We start from the raw sequence: 23,525 nt of genomic DNA on the forward strand, positions 1-23,525 counted from the left end.
TCTTCTCAAAGATCCTGCAAAGTTACAGGCCATTATCCCCATTCTATAGATGGAGAAAAGAGGTTCAAAGGGATGAAGCCATTCACCCAAGCTCATAGGGTAAGTGGTGTTTTCAAAGTCTTTTTTTACTCCTACTTAAATTTTTTTTTATTCATCAGCACCTGGGAGGCAGAGGCAGGCAGATCTCTGTGAGTTCGAGGCCAGCCTGGTCTACATAGTGAGTTCCAGGTCAGCTGAAGCTACAGGAAGACCCTGTCTCAAAAAGACAAAAAAAATTGTTTTGGATTCATTTATTTTTATTTTATGTGGATGAGTGTTTTACCCACATGTATGTAAGTGCACCCATGCATGCAATGCTCACAGAGAGCAGAAGAGGGTATCTGATCTCCTGGAACTGGAGTTATAGACTCCCAATACTGGGAACTGAACTTAGGGCTTCTGGAAGAGCAGCCAGTGCTCTTAACCACTGAGCAATCTCTCCAGCCACACTTATACCTACTTTAACAGTATTTTTCAAAGTGTTAAGTTATGACTTAGTACATCTAAAGATGAATTTTTCCCATATATGTATATAAATATTTACAGGCACATATTTAAGGACTCATGTGGTCAAATGTCTTTAATGTGGAATAAAGTTTGAGAAGCACTGTAGTTCTTCAACTTCCTCAGCAGAAAATAAATAAAATTTATTGGAATTTGAATAATGATGGCTAACATTTATTGGACTCTTACTATTGCCATATATTTTTATTATTTAAAATATTTTATTTATTATTTTATTTTATGTGTATGAGTGTATTGCCTGCATGTAAGTGTGCCTGTGTTGTGCCCTCAGAGGTCAGAAGAGGTCATTGCATTCCCTGGAACTGGAGTTCCAAATGGTTGTTAGCTGTCATGTGAGTGCTGGGAAGTGAACACAGGGCCTCTGCAAGAGCAGTTAGTGCTCTTAACCGCCAAGCCATCTCTCCAGTTCCTGTTGACATACATTTTCATAGATGAATTTGAATTATCTTTACAACAAATATGGTTTCCATTGTACAGATGAGAAAACTGGTACTTAACAGATGCTAAGTACATTGCTCAAGTACATATGGTCAGTAGTAGATCTCTAGAACTAAAGAACCTTGAACTCCTAAACACTTCACTGCCTAGATGGATTGATGTGGTTACATTGGGGAGGATGACTGCTAAACATATTTCACAGACAGGTCGTTGAACCCAGCTCTGCAAGAAGTGTGGTGAAGTGGAATGTCAGATGGTCCCAATGAAGTGTTCATTGTTAACTGTGGTGATTTTCCCAAATTCCCAAACTGTGGGCATTTTACCAAATTTAGTGCCCTGGCTTCCAGAGCCAGTAGAGGGCATCACAATCAGTTTTCTTGGGTTCAGATCTTGACTACCGCTTTCAGTGTGACCTTGGAAGGCAACATCCTCGGGGCCTTGGTTATTGGTTATTTCGTGTTTATAGGTTATTTTGAGGTTCAAATGAGGCAATCTTTGCACATTAAATTTTGATCATTAAATTTTAATATTTCCCAGTCGCCTAAATGTGAGGGTTAAAACCAAAAAGAACAAGAATGACTACTCTTACCCTCTAGAAACATTGGAGACTTCAGTTCTACCTGGAGAGACCCTCCCTGCTTCAGGTTCTCAGTAGCCACCTTTTGCCACTGCATAGACTCCATTTCCTCCATGTTAGCCAAAGCCCAACTTAAATCCAGAGATTCCTGAGTCCTCTTATAAAGAAGAATGTTCTCTTCTTTGCTTGTAGATTCTCTTTTGTGCCACTGGGCTTTGATGAGCCGCGTTTGAGTCTAAGAGAAGGAGTCAGAGTAGAGGGGAGACAACATTTGCTGCAGGAATCAGCCAGAAGCAAGGGATTTGTGACAACTCAGTCCTCCACGCCCGCCAGGCACACTGACTAAGTGCTTCCCTCCCATAATCTCATTTTCTGTAAGAGAGAATTTCTGCATAGACATGACTTTCTTAAAGTCAGCTATCTACTAAATTTCTTCCCTTGAGAGCTTTATATTCTCAAGATTTATTTTAATTTATGTATATGTGTCTGTGTATATGTGCTTATGGCTGTGGGTACCCATGGAGGCCAAAAGAGGGCATCAGATCTTTTGGAACTGGAGTTATAGGAGGTTATGAGCTACCTTGTAGGTACTGGGAACTGAACTTGGGTCCTCTGGAAGAGCAGCAAGTACTCTTAACTACAGAACTATCTATCCCCTGAATATATCTATATATCTATATCTATATCTATATCTATCTATCTATCTATCTATCTATCTAACTACCTATCTCTATCTCCCTGTAGTTACAGCTGGCCTGGATTCACTATGAAGACCAGGCTGGCCTTGAACTCACAGAGATCCACCTGCCTCTGCCTCCCAAGTGCTAGGATTAAAGGCATGTGCCACCACACCCGGCTCTGAGGTTTATATTTTGTAGAACAACAGGGATAGTGTCAACTGCCTCCAGGAAAAAACTGTAATTTCATTTTCTTTAAGCCTCTAAAATAGAAGTATTTCCCCTTCCCTCCTGAGTCTTCCCAACCCAAAGTGCCTCCTACTGTGAAAATGAGGAACCAGTAGTCCTCTTCATTCAGGAATTCATCATAGCAGGGGCAGAGCACCTGAAATCCAAACACAGCAGAAGCATCATGAGATGGGCCCACCCCTTGCTGCATTCTTTCAGCTTAAGGCCACCCTATGTAGAGCAGTCTGCAGAGTTTCCGGTTCTCTCAGTGGGAGATCTAACCGGTGGCAAACACAGTCACAACAGCCAGTGGAATTTCTTTATTTTTCTGAATATAGTAGCTCTCATAACCTCCCTCTAAGCTTCAGAGAATAGTAGTAAGTATATATTGAAGAAAGGGCATAGTGACTTACAGAGCTCTTAGCATCTGCGTACTACACTTGGTTCCTTTCCAAAGCTCTATCTTCGATTCTCAAATGGGTTTGAAAACCAAGCATATCTGTTTGGCATATCTGCTCTTACACCTCCTTCTTGGAGGCCTCACAAAATTGTGAATAACATTTCCTACATTAGGACAAACAGAACCTATGAATTGGTGCTAAACTAAATTTATTTACTCACATTCTTTTTTTATTTGACATATATTTTTTTAGTGCCTCCCATGTGGCAGGCACTGGGCAAAGTGCCGGACCCTGTCTTGTTCTAAGGAGCTCACTTCCCAACAGGATGAGCAGCAGCATGATGTGTGTGATAGAAATGCTGACAAAATTCTCTGGGAACAGAGAGAAGGGAACAGTTGCTTTTGACTGAGTCAGGGAAACCCAGGAGGAGGTTCGAAAGGTTGGTACATTTCAGGCATAAATAAGAATTAACCAGAGGGAAGTTGAGTAAAGGGCATTCCAGGCGGTGGGCAGAGTTCAGACAAAGGCGCAGAGTGGAGAAAGGGCATGTTGAAGAATGACAGGTACACACTGAAATTCAGCTCTTGAAGAAGAGCTTGGGAGGCGGAGTCAGGACAAGAGATGAGGCAGAGAAAATGGGTTGACTCTATCTATGAGGGGCTTCCATGCCTGTTCGGTAACATGAGGATTATTTCGCAGATAATGAGGTCCCAACAGTGACTTAAAAATAAACTGTCAGCTAAAGTCTCTATAAACTGGGACAAGAAGATGGCTCAGCAGTTAAAGTGCTTGCTGTGCAAGCAAAATGACTAGAGTTCAGATCCTAAGCACCCATGTAAACATCAGGTGTGCATGGTGGCTCACCATAACTCCAGCCTTAGAAGGTGAAGACAGGGAATCCCTGGAGCAAGCTGACTAGTGAGACTACCCCAATCGGTGAGCTCTGGATTTGATTGAGAGACCCTGCTGCAAAAGAATTAAGTTGAGGGGTTGGAGAGATGGCTCAGCAGTTAAGAGTACTGGCTGCTTTTGCAGAGGATCAGGTTTTGGTTCCTAGCACTCACACTGTGGCTAACAACAGTCTGTAACTCCAGTTCCAGGGGATCTGATGTCCTCTTCTGACCTTCGAAGGCATTGCATGATGTGGTGCACTTACATACATGCAGGCAATACATTCATGCATATAAAATAGTAAAAATTAATTTTTTAAAAAAGAGAATAATAAGTTGGAAGAACTATACAGAAAGATTCCCAACATCAACTTCAGGCCTCCACACAGAAGTGAACACACATGCATATACACCTGCACACACATGTGCACCCATACACATGCAAATACACAAACATACATGCACCCCGCCCCCCCGCAAAAGAATAAAATTGAAAACAAAAACAGCAACAAACTTCTGTAAACTAATGATTGCTAAAAGGTGAGTTTAAAGGTCTGGTTTTTAGCAACTTTAAAGGTCTGTTTTTTGAGCTCTTGAGGAACTGGAACAAAGTGTATTCTTGAGAAAATGTAGTCCACTGGTTGAATCCTAGCAATATAGTAATATAATGTCATTGATCAGTGGGTATTCTCTAAATGCATGTGTAAAATACAAATCATAAAGGAATACTGTGAAATAAAGACCCTGCAGGCTCCACATCAGTTCATCTAATTACAGATTGAAAATATTTGAGGAAAAATCTGCACCTGCACTGAATGTTACAGACTTTTCCACTTTGTCATTATCCCTAAACAATGTCGAACAACTACATAGTATTTATGTACCCAGAGATGACCTAAAGGATTTAAGGTCTATGGGAGGATGTATGTAGGTTAATACACCTGCAGAATGTGGTATCTGTGGGCATCCTGGAACCAATTCAACACAGGTTGTGAGGAATGACTATACTATCCGCAATGTATCTATAAACTCATTAAATTTACAAATAAAATATGATTTTGAAACACTTTTCAACTTATGTATGAGAGAAAAGACAGAGATTTTAAAGAATTTAGACTTCAAGGTTGTCTAAAACCTCATCGTCAAAGGATGGCAGAGTCAGAACTTAATCCATTACGGTGAGTCAGAGCTGCTTCAAGTTGCACTTGGATTTCCTCACAGCCATAAACATACCTATTTGAGGCAGATCCTCTGGCCTCAAATACCTCTAAAAGGAGTTGAATAACAGTGCTTTCATTAACCAAGAATCGTGCAAAGTTGTGCTGTCAGTCCACTGGACTGATATGACCTGACACTAGCTGGGTATGCATCCCTGGATAACTATGATGCATTAGAAGTCATGCAGGTCTTAGAGATAAGGACTCTCTGATCCTAGCCCCTCTGCTAGCCAGCTAGGTATGCCTTTGGCACAATTCACTTAATTCTGAGTCTCCTCTTCCTCATTTGTACGACAAAGACAACAGTGGGGGGTCTGTCAGCCTCTTGGAATTGAATGAAACATGAAGGAGATAATGGCTCTGGACTTTTTATGAGGTAAAAACATCATAATGCATTAATTTGCTATTCATATCCATTTTTGCTCCTTCAGATCTTCACCATACTCTTTAACTCTTATTTTTTATTTATTTACTTTTATTTTGTGTGTATGAGTGTTTTGTGTGCATGTATGTGAGTGTGCCTGTGTTGGGCAATGCCCATGGAGGCCAGAAGAGGGTGTCAGATCCCTTGGAACTGGAGTTAACGATGAACTGAACTGGGGTCCTCTGTAAGAGCAGACAGTGCTCTTAACCACTGAGCCATCTCTCCAGCTCCTGCCCTATTCTTTATCCTACTATGCCTTGGAAGATGAGCTTTTACAAACCACATCGAGTTCTCTTTCCTTTAGTTTCATCAAATGAGACATCCAGACAGGAGATGGAAAAGAAGGAGAATGAGCCAGAGATTGGCTAATCCTCATGATCCCTCCCAGCTAGGTCACCGTGGACTGGGTTACAACCTGACTGATAATTACAGTTCCTGCCAAGCGTCTCACACTTTATAACTGTTCCTGCTTCTCTTCCGTTCTTTAGGCAGAGGAATGCTTTATCATGACTGGATTCGTAGGAGGTATCACACCACCACTGTGACTATACTACTTCCACCTATTTCTTTGTAAGTTGTCCCTTTATTTGTCCTCGTTTGTTAACTTGACTCTGCCATTTGTTTTCTGTCAAGCACTGTGATATGATTGTCACACTGTGGGCCTCACTTACTCATAATCTTAGGAGACTAATAAGCACTCCCAGTTAGTCATTTCTTTGATAGCTAGTCTAGGAAAGGAGGTGTGCTAATTAGTTTTAGCTGTTGACTTGATATAACCTAGAATCACCTGGAAAGAGAGTCTTAATGAGGACTATTTAGAACAGGTTGACCTGTGGGCATGCCTATGGGACGACTGTCATGGATCCAACCCACTGTAGGTGACACCATTTTCCAGATGGGGGTGGGGAATGGCTGTGTTGGAGTGAAGAAAGCTAGATGAAAGCAAGCAGCAGCATGGGTCGATTTGCTCTCTCTCTGCTCTGACCACGGATGTGATCTTTTAAGTCCCTGTCTTGATGTCCCCACAATGATGGACTGTAACCTGGAACTGTGAGCCAAATAAACCCTTTTCTCCCTCATGTTGCCTTTGGTCAGGGTATTTTATCATAATAATAGAAATGAGATTAAAACAAGAGGATGCAGCTCCTCAGCTCATAATGCTTACAGAGCTCTTAAAGCTTCCTTCAACAAGATAGCTTTGCTTCAGGATTTGGGCAGACTGTGTATAGGGAAGAAGTGAAAATAGAAAGCGGATATTGACCACACACTCTACATTCTACTTTGGAGTTTCAACTGGTTCTCAACAAGTTGTACCTTAGAAGTTTAACCAGTTCTTCAACATGTGAAGATTTCTGTGGGTAATTCTACCTCCGACGAAGCAAGTATAGCTGATCATACAGCATTTTTTTATTGGTCTTGATCTAATATACCAAATTCTAACATTTCTTTGAGATAAGGCCTACCTTGCAGATCTCCTTCTGGGCTTTGGGGATCCAGGGGTTCACGTCCCCAGAAGGCAGCAGCTTCTTTAGGCCCTGAATGGTTTGAGATTTGAGTGGTAAGCTTGGACCAGTCTGCTCGTTTAAGTAGACCTCACAGATTCTGTTACCAAGCATGTGACGAAAGACTGCGTTTCCAGTCTTCCTGTTGCTCGTCAGAACATTGAGGAAATGTTGCAGGTCCTGCCAAAGGTCCAGGAGTTGGGCCTCCAGTTCCAGATTAATTTTCTTCAGGTGGTACCGGAAAGGACTCCCTGCACAGGCATCAGCACAGAGGGCCTGGTGAGTGTATCCAAAGGAGAGGGTTCGCTTGATTGCCTTCTTCGTTGTCAGTGGGGAAGAGTGATTGATGATAGGAGTGGACATTCTCAGGTGGCTAGAGAACTTGGCCTCAAAGAGGCCCTCCATGTGGAGGTAGATCTTGGATTTCTTCTTCACACTGAGCTTCTTGGCACCGTGATTATCCTTTTCTAGGAAATGGATTACTTTCTCTTGTGAAGAATTATCTTGCAGGGAAGGCCTCTGTAAAACCACCTTCTCTGGAAGACTCATCTCCTGTGGGGGCTTAGTGGAGACATCTGGCTTGGGATCTGTTTCTAGAAGCCTTAAGGTAGGATTAATTAACTGCCACATCTTCCTCTTGGCTTTCCTGCTCGAATACTTCTTCTGGGAGCAGTGGGACTTCTTGATGCTCATGTTCAGAGGGAGCCCTCCAGCATGTGTGCAGCAAACGCTGCATAGTCGAGTCTCATATTCCTGCATCAGCCCATGACAGGCGACCTCACTGGCCATTGCCACTTTGGCGTGGGTGTAAAAGTTGGGGAGCCAATAGCTCTGGATTTTGAACAAAGCCACTTTCTGCATGTGGCTCAGAATCTCCCTTCTGGTGGTGGAGTGGTTGGGGTGCCAGATGGAAAGTTTCAGGAGGGATTCTGGAAAGAACAGAGAGACATGGAGGATGAGAACAATGTAAGCTTGGCAGGGATGCTCATAGAGCTGTTTAAGTTCTTCCAAATGTATTTTTATATAGCATTTTGCTAGTTCTTTGTAACAACCTGGGATATAAGCAGATAAAACATAGAGTGGGTATGTTTTTTAGTGTTTTCTCAGGATATAGTAATTGCTTTTCTACTTCCTTCCCCATGAAAAAAATATTTTGTGGTTACATTGTATAATTTTATTGTAAATAAAAGCAAAAGATACAAGAAAATATGATAAAAACGAGAAATACAAGAATCTGCATGAGACTCTTCCCGACTCTAAATGATGATCAGAGAGTTTGGACTGGAAAATTGGAGGACTCAAACCCTTCAGATAGCAGCCAGTCTGTGTTAACCCTAACTTTAATGTTATTGACGGATTTTTGATACACAGTCTTTTTGTAGCCCAGGTGGCCTCGAATTCACTATGCAAACAAGATGACCACGAACTCCCTATCCTTCTGCTTCTACCTCCCAGGTCTTGGGATTATAGGAATGTGCCACCATGTTCAGTTAATGGCATCAATTTTTAAATTATCTTTATGAATGGAGAAGATCATAGCTACTCTCAAACAGCATATCCTCATATCCTCTGGAACACATTGGTATTGGGTCCAAAATGCCTCCTCACTTATCAGAGAAGAGGTTGGAAAACTTCTCACATAATAGGTCAGATAGTAAATATTTTAGGCTCTGTGAACCACAAATAATTTCTGTTGAAGCCTTTAAAAATTAAAAGCATTCAGGCCGGGCGTGGTGGTGCACGCCTTTAATCCCAGCATTCGGGAGGCAGAAGCAGGTGGATCTCTGTGAGTTTAAGGCCAGCTGGGGCTACAAGGAGACCCTGTCTCAAAAAGACTGAGAAAACAAAAACAAAAACAAAAACATGTCTTTTGCTTTCTGCAGTAATAAATATTTCAATTAATAATTGTCTGAAACGCTACAATGCAAAGTGTGCCAAAATGTAGTTGGAGAAAAGAGAAGAATGGGATCAAATAATCTGGTCTATAAAAATAAAATCTACTACAAATTAACATACAAATTCCAATTAAAAGCATTCTTTGCTTACAAAGGTCATGGGCACTGCATTTGGCCAATGGACCGTTATTTGTTCTAAAAAACCTCTCTACTTTTTAAACCACAGCAGAGCTGTACAGACTCAGAAGATAGAGGAACGTTTCAGCTATCCTGTACCAATTCCTATTCCCTTCTTCTAGCCAACCTTCACAGGCAGGTGATGGCTCAGAAAAAGCTAAGCATCATCTTAAGGATAACTTGTCTCTTTCAATGCTTTCCCAGTTCCAGGTTGTGATTTCCACTGGTATTCCTGACACCTAGCAGATGGAGAAGGTAGTAATAGTCTGAAAAGCAAAAAATGGGAGTCACCAGACACTGGGTTGAGTGGTCAGTTACTACCCATTAACGTTTGACTTTGAACATGCTCTGTAATACTTACTGATGTTCATGTTGCAGAGAGTTACCACTCTGGAGCCCTCCTGCAGATGGGTGGCCTTAAGTATCAGCAGGAGGGACAAGTAGTAGTCTCTCAGGTATAAATCCGTCTCATCTATGCTCAGGATCTTCTCAGTAAGGATCCAGAAATCCACCAACTCTTCACCTACAGGTCAGACAGGATAGACACAGACCTGCACCCTCATCTCTCCCCTTTGATGGCTGCCTCTTGGCAAAGCTGCTCATGCCCTCCCATAGCTTGCTCTCCTGTACCAAACACTGTCATTAGTCAGTCTCCCAGGTAAGACATCATCTCCAGAAAGTGTCTAGTGTGGGATGATGGAAGGAAAGGACTTAATGGGAGCATAGGGAGAAGAGATTTAATGGGAAAACGCCCTTCATGACTGTTTTTTATTGTTGCTGTTGTTGGAAAAAAAAGTCATTTTACAGAAAGTTCTAACAATACAAATCATGAGATATTTGAGTGTTGTTCATAATATGAAGACCTAGGGGGAAAAGAACATCACTTAGATAGTGCACTCTGACCAGCCTCCAGGACACTGCAGCCCAGAGGTGCCAAAGACCACATTTCCTGTTTTACAACTTCACTGTGGCCAAACTCTAGACGGAAGGCTGAAAGATGTAGTCTGCCTAATTCTCCTTTACTACTCCCAGGGTTTCATCTTTAAAACTCGGGCCTGTTCCCGAATGAAACTTAGTGTACCCAGCTGGAGTGTCAAGCCTCCCAGCACCCCACAACTACCATATTCAATGAAACAGGAAGTGGTTTCCTAACACTCCCTGCAGAGAGTTTAATCTCCCTACCTGCTTCTCTGCCATAGTAGAAACTTCGTGAAGCAGGAACTTACCATCCCGCCAGCACAGTGGCTGCCATGTGGAGATGCTTAACAAATACTAGGAAGTGAATGAATGAAAGGGACTCTGATCACTTTTACTCTAGCCCAGAGTAAAAGATTATGAATCCATTTCCCAGGACTTTTATCCAAACTGTACTATTAAACATTTCTTATGTTTTCCATAGACACACATAACTGCAGTTGAGACTGTGGGATAGTCTAGAAACTGTAAAGATTTTCAGGTCTCAGGAACAATTTCATGAGCTCACCTACGCTGTCCTTGAGGTAGGAACAGAAACGCCACATCCCTCTGACCCCACCGATGCATTTCTCAAGTAACCACTGGTCTGCTGTTTTCCATCTCATCATCTTGGCTGTCAGGAAAAGTCCATGGTAAGAAAGTGAGCTCTTCCCCTGCCCAGCTCTCTGTCTTACACACAACCAGAGCCCCATTCACTCACACTGGAATAGGAAAAATAGTGGCCAGTTAGATGAATAGGGTTCTGACTGGTGTTCTTGAAACTGGACACTGGACCGTCTGGTGACATGTGTCCTAAACACGTGAGGGGCCTTCAGGCATGCATACAATCCATAGCTCAAAAATACCCTCTCCCCTACTACCATCCCCACCTGACAATGATTTTTGTCCTGAATATACTGAATCCACTGATGTACATATATATTATTGGGGGGCAGTTGAGTAATAGCAGGGGGCTTGGCACAATATTTAATTCTATGAACTTCCTTTGGCTAGCGATTCAAAAGTTGCCAATTCAAACCTATATGGAAATTGTATTCATTCATTCAACAAGTATTTATTACATGTGTACTAAGTGCCAGGTGCTGTGCTAGATGCTTGGGATATATCAGCAAACAAAAATCTCTGCCTGAGGAGTTTACATTCTTTGTGAAAGAGACATGCTGAAAACAAGCATGATAAGTATGTTCAGTAAGACTGGGAGTTGAAAGAACTGCTGAAAGGGTGAGAAAGTGGAGCAAAATAAAGGAGACACAGATTGGGTGAATGGGCTGGGCATGGCATTTGACAGCCTCATCAGAGGTGCGGAGGTGAAGTGTGTACAGACATTTGGGAGGTCAGTAAAGGGCCATTTGGATACCTGGAAGAAGGGCACTCCAGGCTGAGGAACAGCCAGTGCAAAGCTGTGAAGTGGAAATGTGGCCAGCATGTTTGATGAACTGGCAGGAAGTCTGTGAGGCTGGAATGGCGTGAGGAAGGGTGGGGAGAACAGGTGAGGTCAGAGATGAAAGGGGGCTAGATCTCCAAACCTTTAAGGTCACTGCAGGAGTGTTGGACTTTGTACAGAGACAGGAGCCATTGGTGGTGTGTGTAGATGTGTGTGGGGTGAGGTCTGGGTATACAGAGGACTGACCTGATCTGAATTACATTTTCTCTCTCTCTCTCTTTTTTTTTTTCATTAAAACACATTTGACAAAAAAAATTACCATTTTAACTACCTTAAGTGTACAATTCAGCCCCTTTTGTAATGTGCAATTATAACTACCATCCATCTCCAAAATGTTTTCCTTCTTGTAAAATTGAAGCTCTAGCCTTTAAACTGTAACTTCCCATTTCTGTTTCTCAAGCCCCTGGCATTTACCATTGCATTCCTTTCTTTAAAAAGTTTTTATTTATTTTTTTTATTTTATGTGTATGAGTGTGTTGCCTGCATGTGAGTGCACCCGTGTCGTGCAGTGCCCATGGAGGTCAGAAGAGGGTGTCAGATCCCCTGGAACTGGAGTTATGGATGATTGTTAGCCACCATGTGGGTGCTGGAAGTTGATCGTGGGTTTTCTTCAAGAACTGCCAGTGCTCTCAGCTGTGTGACCATCCCTTCAGCTCCAGCACTTCATTTCTACGATTTTTGGAGCCATATAGCTTCTTTTTCCTTCTTTTTCTAACTGCTTGTTTCACTTAGTATAGTGTCTTCAAGTTTTATCATGTTGTACCCTACATCAGAATTTCCTTTTCAAAGCTGCATAACATTCCATTGAGCATATGTACCCTCTTTTCCTTAGCCACTAATAGACATGCGATTCTTCCACGTTAGCTATGTGAAGAGTGCTGCTATGAACATGGTGAATAAAGAATTCTTCTGACTCTACACGATCTTTGTGTATGTACTCTGAAGTCAAATTACTGGATCACACGGTAATTCTATTTCATTTTTTTCCAGGAACTGCTGTACTGTTTTATACAGTGACTGTGCCATTTTGCATTCCTATCATTGTGTAGATTTCAATTTCCTTACATCCTCACCAAAAATTATTATATAGGTTCTTTATTTGAAAGAGTCATTATACAGCAGACATATTAATAAATGTGAGATAGAATCTCAATATTGTTTTGCATTTCTCCTATAATTAGTGGCATGGAGCATCTTTCCATATATTTATTGGCTATCTGTATATCTTCTTTGGGGGAAATAGCCTTTTAGGTCTTTTTTAAAAAGGCTATTTTTATTTTATATGTGTGAGTGCATTGCCTACATGTATATAAGTACATCCATGTCATGCAATGCCCACAAAGGTCAGAAAAGGGCATTGAATTGGTTGTTAGCCACCACGTGGGTACTGTAAAGAACCCAGGTCTTCTGCAAGAACAGCCAGTGCTATTAACCTCTGACCCATCTCTCTAGCCCCAAAGACTTCTAAAATCATATTTCAATATACTTAATTTCTTATGGAAAGTTGGTAAATACAGACATGATAATGAAGTAAACTGGGATAAAGGAAGGTATCTTAGTTTGATTCTCCATTGCTGTGACAAAACACTCTGACCACAACCAACTTGGGGAGGAAAGGGTTTATTCAGCTTACATCTTCCCGGTCACGGTTCATTAGGGAGTCCAAGGTAGGAACTCAGGGCAAGAATCTGAAGGCTGGAGCACAGGCCGTGGAGGATCACTGCTTACTGGCTTGCTCCCCTGGCCCCTGCGCAGGCTGCTTTCTTATGCGACACAGGCCCACCTTCCCAGGGGTGGCACGACCCACAGTGGGCTGGGCCCTCCCACATCACTCAGCAATCAAGAAGATGCCCCATGGACATGGCCACAGGCCAGTCCAATGAAGGCAATTCCCCAGTTGAGGCTTCCTCAACCCAGGTGAGTCAAGTTGACACTAAAGCTATCCAGCACAGAAGGTTTGACCACATTGCTTGCATGTATAGGTTTTCCTCTTCATTGTGGATCTTCTTGGCATCAGGAGGAGCTGGAACCAACGAATGCTTTCCTGTACTGTTTACATTCATAGTGTTTCTCTGCAATGTAACTCCTTTCATAATACTGAAGGAAAAATGGGTAAGTGAAGGTCTTATCACATTTCTTGCATACATAAGGTTTTTCTCATTGAAATTTCATGAATGAAAAGTGAACTGGATCTACATATGTCTTTATATGATCCATCTAATGTGGTGGTTTGAATGGAAATGTCCCCCATAGGCTCCAAGTAGTTGGACATCTTGTCCCCAGATGATGGCGCTGTTTTGGGAGATTTTAGAAGGTGTGGCTATCCTGGAAGAAGCATGTCACAGAATTCTTAAGCCTTGCAGGATCTTCAGTTGCTCTGTCTCTTGCTTCCTGCTCCTGTGTGATGATGTGAGAGCTTCACTTCTGCTACTCCAGCCACCTCCAGCCACCATGCCTCCCTGCCATGGCGGACTGTAATTCCCCCTGGAACCGTAAGCTCAAATAAACTCTTCCTTCTATAAGTTGCTCGGGTCAGTGTTTCTGTCACAGCAACAGAAAAGTGACTAATATAATGATCCATCTCCATTTTGTGTTATCTTTGAATGCCTGAAAGAGTTATAAAGTCTTTTCCACATGGTCTACACATGCCAGGTTTCCTTAGCATACATACTTTCATGTATTTGAACATAACTGTGTCTATTGAAGCCTTTCCCAAACTGCTTATACTTATCTGCAGTGTGAGTCCTCATATGGTTCAGAAGTCATTGAAGACTTTTCAACATTCCCTACATTAATAAAATTGTTCCTCCTATTTTTGATACTCATCTGGTTTGTGTCCATTCTGAAATGCCACATAAATATTTAGGGACAAATGAACACTGAAGACATCTCCACACACCTGCCTTTTATGTGATTTTACGCCACAAGGATTTTTTTTTTTCCATGCTCACAAGAGGATCTAGAATCCAACTGAATTTTTCTCTACTTTGACTACCTTCACGATGTTAACATAATCTCTCTTTCACTTAATGTCTTAAATTTCCCCTGAAATTGCTGTAGTCGTCTTCGATGTTCTGGTCTTCCTGTGTTTTTTCAGTAACGTTCAGGTTCCTGAAGGCTTCCTGTATCATATCTCAGTGGGACTACTTTTGAGACTGGCCCAGGAAAGCCCTTTCCTCCAGGGTGAAGTTCATAAGCACATTTCAAAGGTCACAGACTCCCTTCTGCTTCCAAGTCTCCTGTTGTCCTCACAACTGCTCCTGGGGTCAGTAATCAAAATAATGGAAGGTTAACCACCTGGAGCCTCTCTCACTATCCAGGATTGTGCCTTAACTATGGTGGCACCAGAAAAGCTCCATCCATTCACTGTCAACCCATTTGTATTTTTGTATATAAAAGGATTCTTATTAAATTTGTTCTTTGATAACTTCATACATGAATGTAATGCATACTGATTACTCTACCCTCTACCTTCTACCCTCTCTTATCTCCCTAACACCCCTACTTACCCCTCCCTTCCCTAAATATCTCTTTTTCACATTCCTATTTGTTTTATTTTGAGACCTACTGAGTTTACCCAGGGCCATCTTTGGCCATAGGTTTAGAGCTACCCATTGAAACTTGGTGGGCTTAGGGGTATATAACCAAAAACATGAACTCTCCCTCTCCCATAACCTTTCAGTAACCAACAGTTTAGCAATAAGGGGTAGGGCCCCATTAAACCTTCTCCTATCCATGATCGATAGTTAACAGCACCAGTTTTGTGCAGGTCCAGTGCAAGTAACTACAGTTGTTGTGAGTTCATGATTGCAATGGTTGTGTCTTACCTAAGGATGACATTTTATAGCCTTTCTATTGTCTAGCTCTTACATTCTTCCCTAAAAGAATTATCCTTTTAAAATGTATTTTTTATTATCTTTAATTATGTATATGTATGTACCTGTGTGGGGCTATGTGCATATGAGTGCAGGTTCCTGTAGAGGCCAGAAGTGTCAGATCCCTTAGAGCTGAAATTCTAGGCAGTTGTGAGCCACCTAACATGCGTGCTGAGAACTGAACCCGGTTCCTCTGAAAGATCAGTAAGTGCTCTTAACCACTGAGCCACCTCTAGCCCTCAAAAGGATTATTTTGATGCTTATAAGTGGAGCTTATTTTTTAATTTTAATTTTTTTGGCTTTTGAGACAGGGTTTTCCTGTAGCCCCAGCTGACCTTGAACTTGTTATGTAGACTGGGCTGGGCTTGAACTCATAGAGAACCACCTGCCTCTGCATGTGCCGCCACTCCTGGCTAAGTGGAGTTTATATTAAGCATATGTGTTAGATATTTTAAATTAATTCAGTAAGAGACAGTCTTTATGATTTCAACATCCTCTCCATGAGAGCTGATAGCACTGAACATGGATCAGGGGAAAATAAACTGTATGTTTAGAATATGTGTACTTTAGCCGGGCGTGGTTGCATATGCCTATAGTCCCAGCACTTGGGAGGCAGAGGCAGGCTGATCTCTGTGAGTTCCAGGCCAGCCTGGTCTACATAGTGAGTTCCAGGCCAGCTAGAGCTACAGGGAGACCCTGTCGCAAAAAGGCCAAAAACCAAAAATAAGCCTATCTCTGACACTATGGCACTCCTTGAGCCCCCTTCCCCAGCAGGTGGCAGCAGCAGCCCAGCTCCTCCTCACCAGGAGCCAAGTGTTTATTAGCTTCCATGACCATTGCTGGTTATCTGTGTCAGTATGCTGAAACAGTAGCAAAGATGAACTGTTTATGCATCTATTGGTTGACACACATTCAAGGATATTATGTCTTCAGCAGAACAGTCATCTGTAAGGCTGTTGCTTATTCTGTCTTGACTGCTAGGTGCTGCACACCTGCCACTTCACTTAGGAGTGCCTTCTGAGTTGGTAGCACATTGTTTTGAATATATCCCATTTTAGAAAAAAATTCTTTTACCGTGATTTGTCTTTAAATCTTTATTGCTAAATGGTGCTATGGTTGGAATGTAACCCCTGAAGTTCATGTGTTGGCAATATGATCCCCAATGCAACAATATTTGAAGGTGTTTAGGTCATGAGTGTATTAATTATTTTGGGAATGGGTTCTTGATAAAGAGGTCAGCTCCCTCTTGCTCTCTTAAGTTCTTCTGTCTTCTGATGTAAGATGACAAAGCAAGCAGATCCTGCCAGATGCTGAACAGCTGTAAGCAGGTTTTCCTTATTTTATTGTACTTTATTTAACTACACTTCTCAGATACTGTGTTATTTACAAACTGAAGTTGTGTGGCAACCTTGTGTGGAGCAACTATATCAGCATCATTTTTTCTATCAGCTCAAATTATAGCAATCTTTATTAACAAAGTATTTTCTAATTAAAGTATGCACATTGTTTTTAGTTATAATGTCATTACAAATTTTATATAGACTACTAACAATGTAAACAAAACCAAGCTAACTTGAAACTTGTGATCTTCCTGCCCCACCCTCCTGAATATGAGGATTACAATCACATGTCACCAAACCCAGAGAAAGTATAAACAAAAATTTTTTTTTTATTTTTGGTCTTTTTGAGACAGGGTCTCCCTGTAGCCCCAGCTGTCCTGGAACTCACTATATAGACCAGGCTGGCCTTGAACTCACAGAGATCCGCCTGCCTCTGCCTCCAGAGTGCTGGGATTAAATGCGTGCACCACCACGCCTGGCCCAACAAAATTTTTATATGTACTGAGAAACTAAAAAATTCCTGTGACTTATTTTCTTGCAATAGTCTGTTTATCGCTATGATCTGTGGTCTGGAAGCAAGGCTGCAATACCTTTGATCTATCCCTAAGCTAGGCTTCCCAGCTTTACAAGAGCTAGAAGAAATAAGCTTATTTTAAAATAAATTAAAAAAGAAATAGCCAGGTGTGGTGGTGTATGCCTTTAATCCCAGCAAAGGGAGGCCACGGCAGACAGATCTTTGTGAGATCGAGGCCAGCCTGGTCTACATACTGAGTTCTAGGCCAGCTGAGGCTATAGGGAGACCTTGTCTCAGAACCCCAAAAAACAAAAACAACCAAACCAAACCAAACCAAAAAAAAAAAAAGAAGAAAAAGAAATTAAACGAATCCTCTCGTAGACATATGCAGCTGGGTCCGTGCTGCCTAGGCCACCTATCCCTAGAGTGCAGAATTTAATCCATTTAATTCTGTAACTTGCTATTTGTTTTCTACATGCCTTATAGCTTTTTGGTCCTTATTTCATGCATTACTGTCTTCCTTTCTGTGTAATTATTTTGAGGTGAAACATTAAATTTCCCTTCCAATTTCCATTTTAAATACTCTGTAGTCATTTTCCTTGCAATTTCCATGGAAATTACATTGAACATATGTGTATAACACTCCAGCTTGAACTTATACCAGCTTAACTTCAATAACATGCAAAAACCCTTAATTTTTTTTAAACAATTCCATCTCTACCCTTTTTAGTTGTTGATATGGAAAAAGCATATCTCCATACATCATGTACCACAAAACATCAACTAGCAATTTACTGGCATGTGCTAGTCTCTTAAACTGTGTAGAAAACAAAATGCAATGCCGAGTCGTGAGCCAAAGTTCCAATAATCTTAGCTTTTGGACTAATAGTTTTTCTTTTTAAAAAATATTAATCTCAGCCAAGCATGGTGGTGCATGCCTTTAATCCCAGCACTCAGGAAGCAGAGGCAGGTGGATCTCTGAGTTCGAGGCCAGCCTCGTCTACAAAGTGAGTTCCAGGCCAGCTGGGGCTACAGGGAGACCCTGTTTCAAAAAGACATACACCACACACACACACACACACACACACCACAAAGTATTAATCTCTTAAATCATGGAGAAAACAAAAGTACAGTTACAAACTATCTTTACAACAGTATTACCTTTTATAATTGCCTATTTATTAACGTTATTGAGATATTTGCTTTTCATATGGATTCATTTACTGTTTAGTTTCCACTTGTTCCACCCTGCAGGATTTCACTGAGTACTTCTTATAGGCCATCTTCTTTCATTTTCTCTCTTCTTCTTTTCTCTTTTCTTGTTCTCTTTTTTCCTCTCCCCTCTCCTCCTCTTCTCCTCCCCCCCTCCCTTCCCCTCCCTTCTCCTCTCCTCCTCCTCCTCCTCTCTTTCTTTTTTGAGACAAGGTCTCATTCTGCAGTCCAGGCTGGCGTACAGTTCAGTATGTACCCAGCTGCCCTTGAACACACAGCAATCCCCCTGCTTTATCCTTTCCTTAGCTTTTCTTTGCTGGAGAATTCTTAATATCTACCTGTACTAGTTTGTTTCTCCATTGCTGTAACAAAATACTCTGACCACTACTAACTTGGGGAGGAAAGGGTTTATATATCTCACATCTCCCAGGTCACAGTTCATCAGGGAGCCCAAGGTAGGAACTCAGGACAGGAACCTGGAAGCAGGAGCTGAAGCACAGGCCATGGAGGAACACTGCTTACTGCCTTGCTCCCCTGGCCCCTGCTCAGCCTGCTTTCTTATGCAACACAAGCCCACCTGCCCAGGGATGGCACCACCGACAGTGGACTGGGCCCTCCCATATCACTCAACAATCAAGAAAAGCCCCACAGACATGGCCATAGGCCAGTCCTATGGAGGAAGTTCCCCCAGGTATGTCAAGTTAAAACTAAAGCTATCCAGCAACACTACTTCACTTTTGAAGGACAGGTTTTCTGGATATAGAAGTCTTGGCCTTTCCATGAAGGCTTAAAACTTGAATAGACCCCAGAACCCCCAAAAGGTTACAGTATGTAGCTCATACTAATACCTCTAGTGCATTTTTCCTCTAGGTTTGGAAACAGGAACTTGGCATTTCCTATTCTGCTGTGCGCCTAGGGTCCTCACTTTGTCCTCAAACTATGTTTTTAAGGACTCTCTCTGGCTGCTACCACCAAGAGAGCAGGAATAGAAATGAGAATAATTAAGAGTTGATTTCAGTTCCCAGATGATAGATGATGATGGTACTTAAATAAAATGGTAATAATGATGGTAGTAAGACTTGCATGATTTTGTATATATTAAGAGTTTTACCATGGGTTTTTGGTAGTTTGTAGCTTATTTACTTATTATTTATTTATTTATTTTTATTTTATGTGTATGAGTGTTTTGCCTACATTTATGTCAGTGTACCACAAGCGGTACAATACCCCCAGGGGTCAGAAGAGGGCATCAGATCCCCTGATACTGGAATTACAGACAGTTGATAACAGATATGGGGGTGCTAGGAGCCAAACCTGGGTCCTCTGCAAGGGCAGTCAGTGCTCTTAACCACTGAGCCCCTCTCCATCCCCCCTCTACTTTTTTAAAATTTGTTTTTTATTTTATTTATTTATTTTTATTTTTTGGAAGAAGCATTTCATTACAGCTTTAAGATACTCAATAACAATTTCCAGAGCAAAGATACATCTCTTTCAAAAGTTATTACAAAATTTTTAGGTTCATAGTAGATTTAATACAGTTATACAATATTGAACTCTGTATAAACCCCATAAGACATAAAATTGAATGAGTTTTTAACCTTTAAGAAAGATCTCCATTTCATTTTAAAATATATTGTTTCTTATAGAAAGACTCATTGTTTTTGCTAATAACACTTAGATGTTGGCACATGCATCTCTAATATGTATGTATCTGATTATTAGTAGTCATGGCTAGGTTGCATGCGGATCCTTGGCACCTGTGTATGGATATAAAGTCATCGGGTAGATTTCAGTGGTAATGTTTATCACTCTACTAATTAGCATATATATATATATGACACAGTATTTCACTCTGTATCCCAGGCTGGCCTCAAATGAAAATCCTCCTGTCTCAGCCTCCTGAAGTCAGATTATAGGCATGAGCCACCACACTGGCAGTTTGATAGCCACCATTGACTCCATAATATCTGGCTTTAGTGAGATTTAAATACCTAAGCTCACGTGACTCCTGTTTATTGTTCCAGGTACCAAATTCTCAGTCTAAGATCTCACCTTTTGATGCAACAAGTGTCCAGACTCTCATATGTCTACAAATGTAGCTGGTGTTTGTCTCTTACCATAGAACTGATAAGCATAGGATCATTATGTAGTATGGCTTCCCATATTTCTCCACACTCACACACCCATGCTTACCTCCTTCTGGGGACTTAATAAAACTGATGAGTTCCTGACAGAAAATGTAATAGAAACACAAGTTTGTTTTGCAGAAGAAAGGTAACCGGTATTTTTCCAACCAGGTCAATAATCCTTTGTACTTGGCAATCTAGAGTTCAAATAAAATAACAGAAAAATAAATGAAACAGTTATTAAATGTAACTTAGTAAAGGAAAATAAGTAATGTTGTACTTGCAATATCTGACTGGAAGGAAAGGTGTGCTGATTAAAAGTATTCCCTGACTATACCCCTCCCCAAGGCTCAGGGACCATTGTGGAGGAGGTGGTGTGTGTGAAAAGATTATAAGTGCCAGAGGTTGGGAAGAACCAGAGCAAACCTGTAGCTTCTGGACATGACAGGATGGCAGCACTCATAAACTCACAGCAGTTGTGGTTGCTGGCATAAGATCTGCACAAGATCAAATCAGCCAACATTCTAACATGGAGGGGAAGGGATTCATCAACTCCCACCCCTAACTGAGTAGCTATTGACAGTTGATGGCTTCTGAGGGAGGGAGGGTCATTTTCTTTAAGAGTGTGGCTAGGTTGACCATGCTCCAGGGGATGGCCCTACACCCAGAAATACATGGCTAACACAAATTGGAGTCAATGGGTCATAAAATTTCTTTTTAAAAGGCAGACATGAAGTTGGGGTGGGGTAAGTAGCCAAGGATAGATCTAGGAGAAGTTAAGGGGAGGAGCTGGGGTGAATGTGACCAAAATACATTGTATGAACTCCTCAAAGATAATAAAAGTGTTTGTTAAAAAATAGTGTCTAAAGAGAATGGAGACTTGAGCTAAAGTTCCTAAAGAAATAAATTGCTAGGAAAAAAAAAAAAAAAGCCTTGATATTTCCTCAAATGTCTTCCTTATTCCTGGGTGAATTTGTTTAAGAAAACAGCAAAGTCTTGTTCAACAAAAGAGAAACAACAAAAATTTTGGTCTGTGGTATCAGGTCCAACTCTACTAGCTTGCCTCTTTTTAAATATAATTTCTCACAAACCCTAACCCATGTCAACTATGCAACACGTACAAAAACAAAGAAGCTGAGTGCACTGGTGCATACCTCTAACCCCAGCTCCTGGCAGGAGAATTGTGAATTCTAGGCTACCCTGAGCACACAGCAGGCCCCTCTCTCAACAACAGCTACACATACACATACAGAAATATACATGCCACCATTTAAGGGGAGAAAAGATCCTGAGAGATGGAACCACAGAAAGAGAAGGAAAAAAATAAAGCGTGAGTTATAGCATTAGTGTAAGAAACCAAATCTAAGACTTGAAGTAGGAGGACTAGAGACACGGCTCAGTAATTATGAGCATCACTGCTCTTCCAGAGGACCTGAGTTCAGTTCCCAGCACTCACAGCTCACAACCAGCAGTAATTCCAGCTCCAGGGGATCCAACACCCCCTTTTGGCCTCCACAGGCACACCCCCCCCCACGGCATTCTCTCTCTCTCTCTCTTTATTTTTATTCTATGTGTATGTGTATATTGCCTGCATGTAGGTAAGTGCACCGGTGTCGTGCAATGCCCTGGAGTTACGGACAGTTGTTAGCTGCCATATGGGTACTGGGATTTGAATCTGGGTCTTCTGCAAGAACAACCAGTGTTCTTAACCACTGAGCCATCTCTCCAGCCCCAAAATAAAATATTTTTTTAAAAAGAATTGAAACAGTGTACCTCTTCTTAGATATCTAGAACTCAAAGGAAATCAAAAACGTGTTGTGAACAAGGTTTAGAGTGCTCTGTCTAATCTCACACACTGTCAACATGGCACAGAAGGTCATTGTCAGGTCTGAGGTCCAGGTAGTGAAAAAGGAGAAGAGAAAGACAATTTACAAGGAAAAGAAAAAGAAACGTATACGGAGGGGGAAAAAAAAAGGTGAAAGATGCTCAAGAACGGTCTAGCAGACATCAAAAGATTTCAGAGTGTCATCCGGCCTTGTTCCGTATCTGATAGTGCGTATCTGATCACAACTGTGTGACCCAAAGCTGCTGTTCCCTCTCTTACACACATTGTCAATTAAGTCTCACATTCTTTCTTGCTTAGGCATGGCCTCAAAGTTCTTCTAAGCATAGTGGTCCAAATATCTACCCCCCAACCATCACAGCAGACATGAGAGATAAATTCCATTTGCTACCTATGGACCAGAATACAAAGGAAAGAATTCACCAGCAAGCTAACTGCTTGTCTGAGGGACTGTGAAATGTCTACCTGGCTTACTGCTCTTCCTTCTGCTCACCTGCTTTACATATTCTTCTGTGGCCACCCTCTGGAAGTCTTCCTCTTCCTCTCCAAATTCATACTTCAAATCCTCTTCCCTTTTCCTCCACCTCTAACCTATTGCCATTAGAGAATCTTACTCACCAAGTCATAAGGTATTTCTGGCCACAAGCTCCATTGTGAATTCTCAACATTATAAAACGGTGTCTGACCGAAGACCTGCAAAAGAGAGTCAGGAAGTGGCTAAGGCCAAAGATGTCTTCTGTTTACAGCACGTTCATCTGCAGCCATGGGGGAAAAGAGGCTCCATGACTTCCCTATTTCAAGGGACATTCGTTCTTAAGGGATATTTTTTCCATTGAATCAGTTCGACCTACACAAAAATACTCTAAACTGACTGAATTCCAAGGCTCACTTATCACTTAGATATACCCCTCATAGACCTGGGAGTTGTGTGTAAGGGTGAAAGCCCTTGATATTAGAATGGAGTTACTAATATATCGCTGTATTCATTTTCTCCATGGACTTATGCAAAAACCAAGGTCTAAAACTTTTCCTAATAAGAAATGGCTTTATATTTACCTAACTCTTGAATTGGAGAAAGTAAAGAGGACTGAAGACAAGAGGACTAGGGTCATAAATCATATGTGACCCTATTAAAACATAACTGTAGGCTTTGGTCAAGGAAAAGGAAATATCACCTAGAATGAGCTCTGAAATGAACGGAAAAGG

The 23,525-nt window shown here is 41.5% G+C and overlaps 1 protein-coding gene across 1 annotated transcript in view; it reads right to left on the reverse strand.

The window, feature by feature from the left end:
- Rgsl1 (regulator of G protein signaling like 1) overlaps nt 1–23,525 on the reverse strand; it is a 72,085-nt gene that overhangs the window by 45,929 nt on the left and 2,631 nt on the right. The window contains exons 3-9 of the mRNA XM_029566151.1: nt 22,938–23,012; nt 20,544–20,673; nt 10,474–10,578; nt 9,352–9,513; nt 6,880–7,847; nt 2,579–2,641; nt 1,592–1,814 (exon numbers count right to left, since the gene is read on the reverse strand). Coding sequence (XP_029422011.1) covers nt 1,592–1,814; nt 2,579–2,641; nt 6,880–7,847; nt 9,352–9,513; nt 10,474–10,578; nt 20,544–20,673; nt 22,938–23,012 — 1,726 coding nt within the window. The remainder of the gene's footprint in view (nt 1–1,591; nt 1,815–2,578; nt 2,642–6,879; nt 7,848–9,351; nt 9,514–10,473; nt 10,579–20,543; nt 20,674–22,937; nt 23,013–23,525) is intronic.

Source organism: Nannospalax galili, unplaced genomic scaffold (genome assembly GCF_000622305.1).
Source record: "Nannospalax galili isolate Female #2095 unplaced genomic scaffold, S.galili_v1.0 scaffold1899, whole genome shotgun sequence".
Lineage (NCBI taxonomy): Eukaryota > Metazoa > Chordata > Mammalia > Rodentia > Spalacidae > Nannospalax > Nannospalax galili.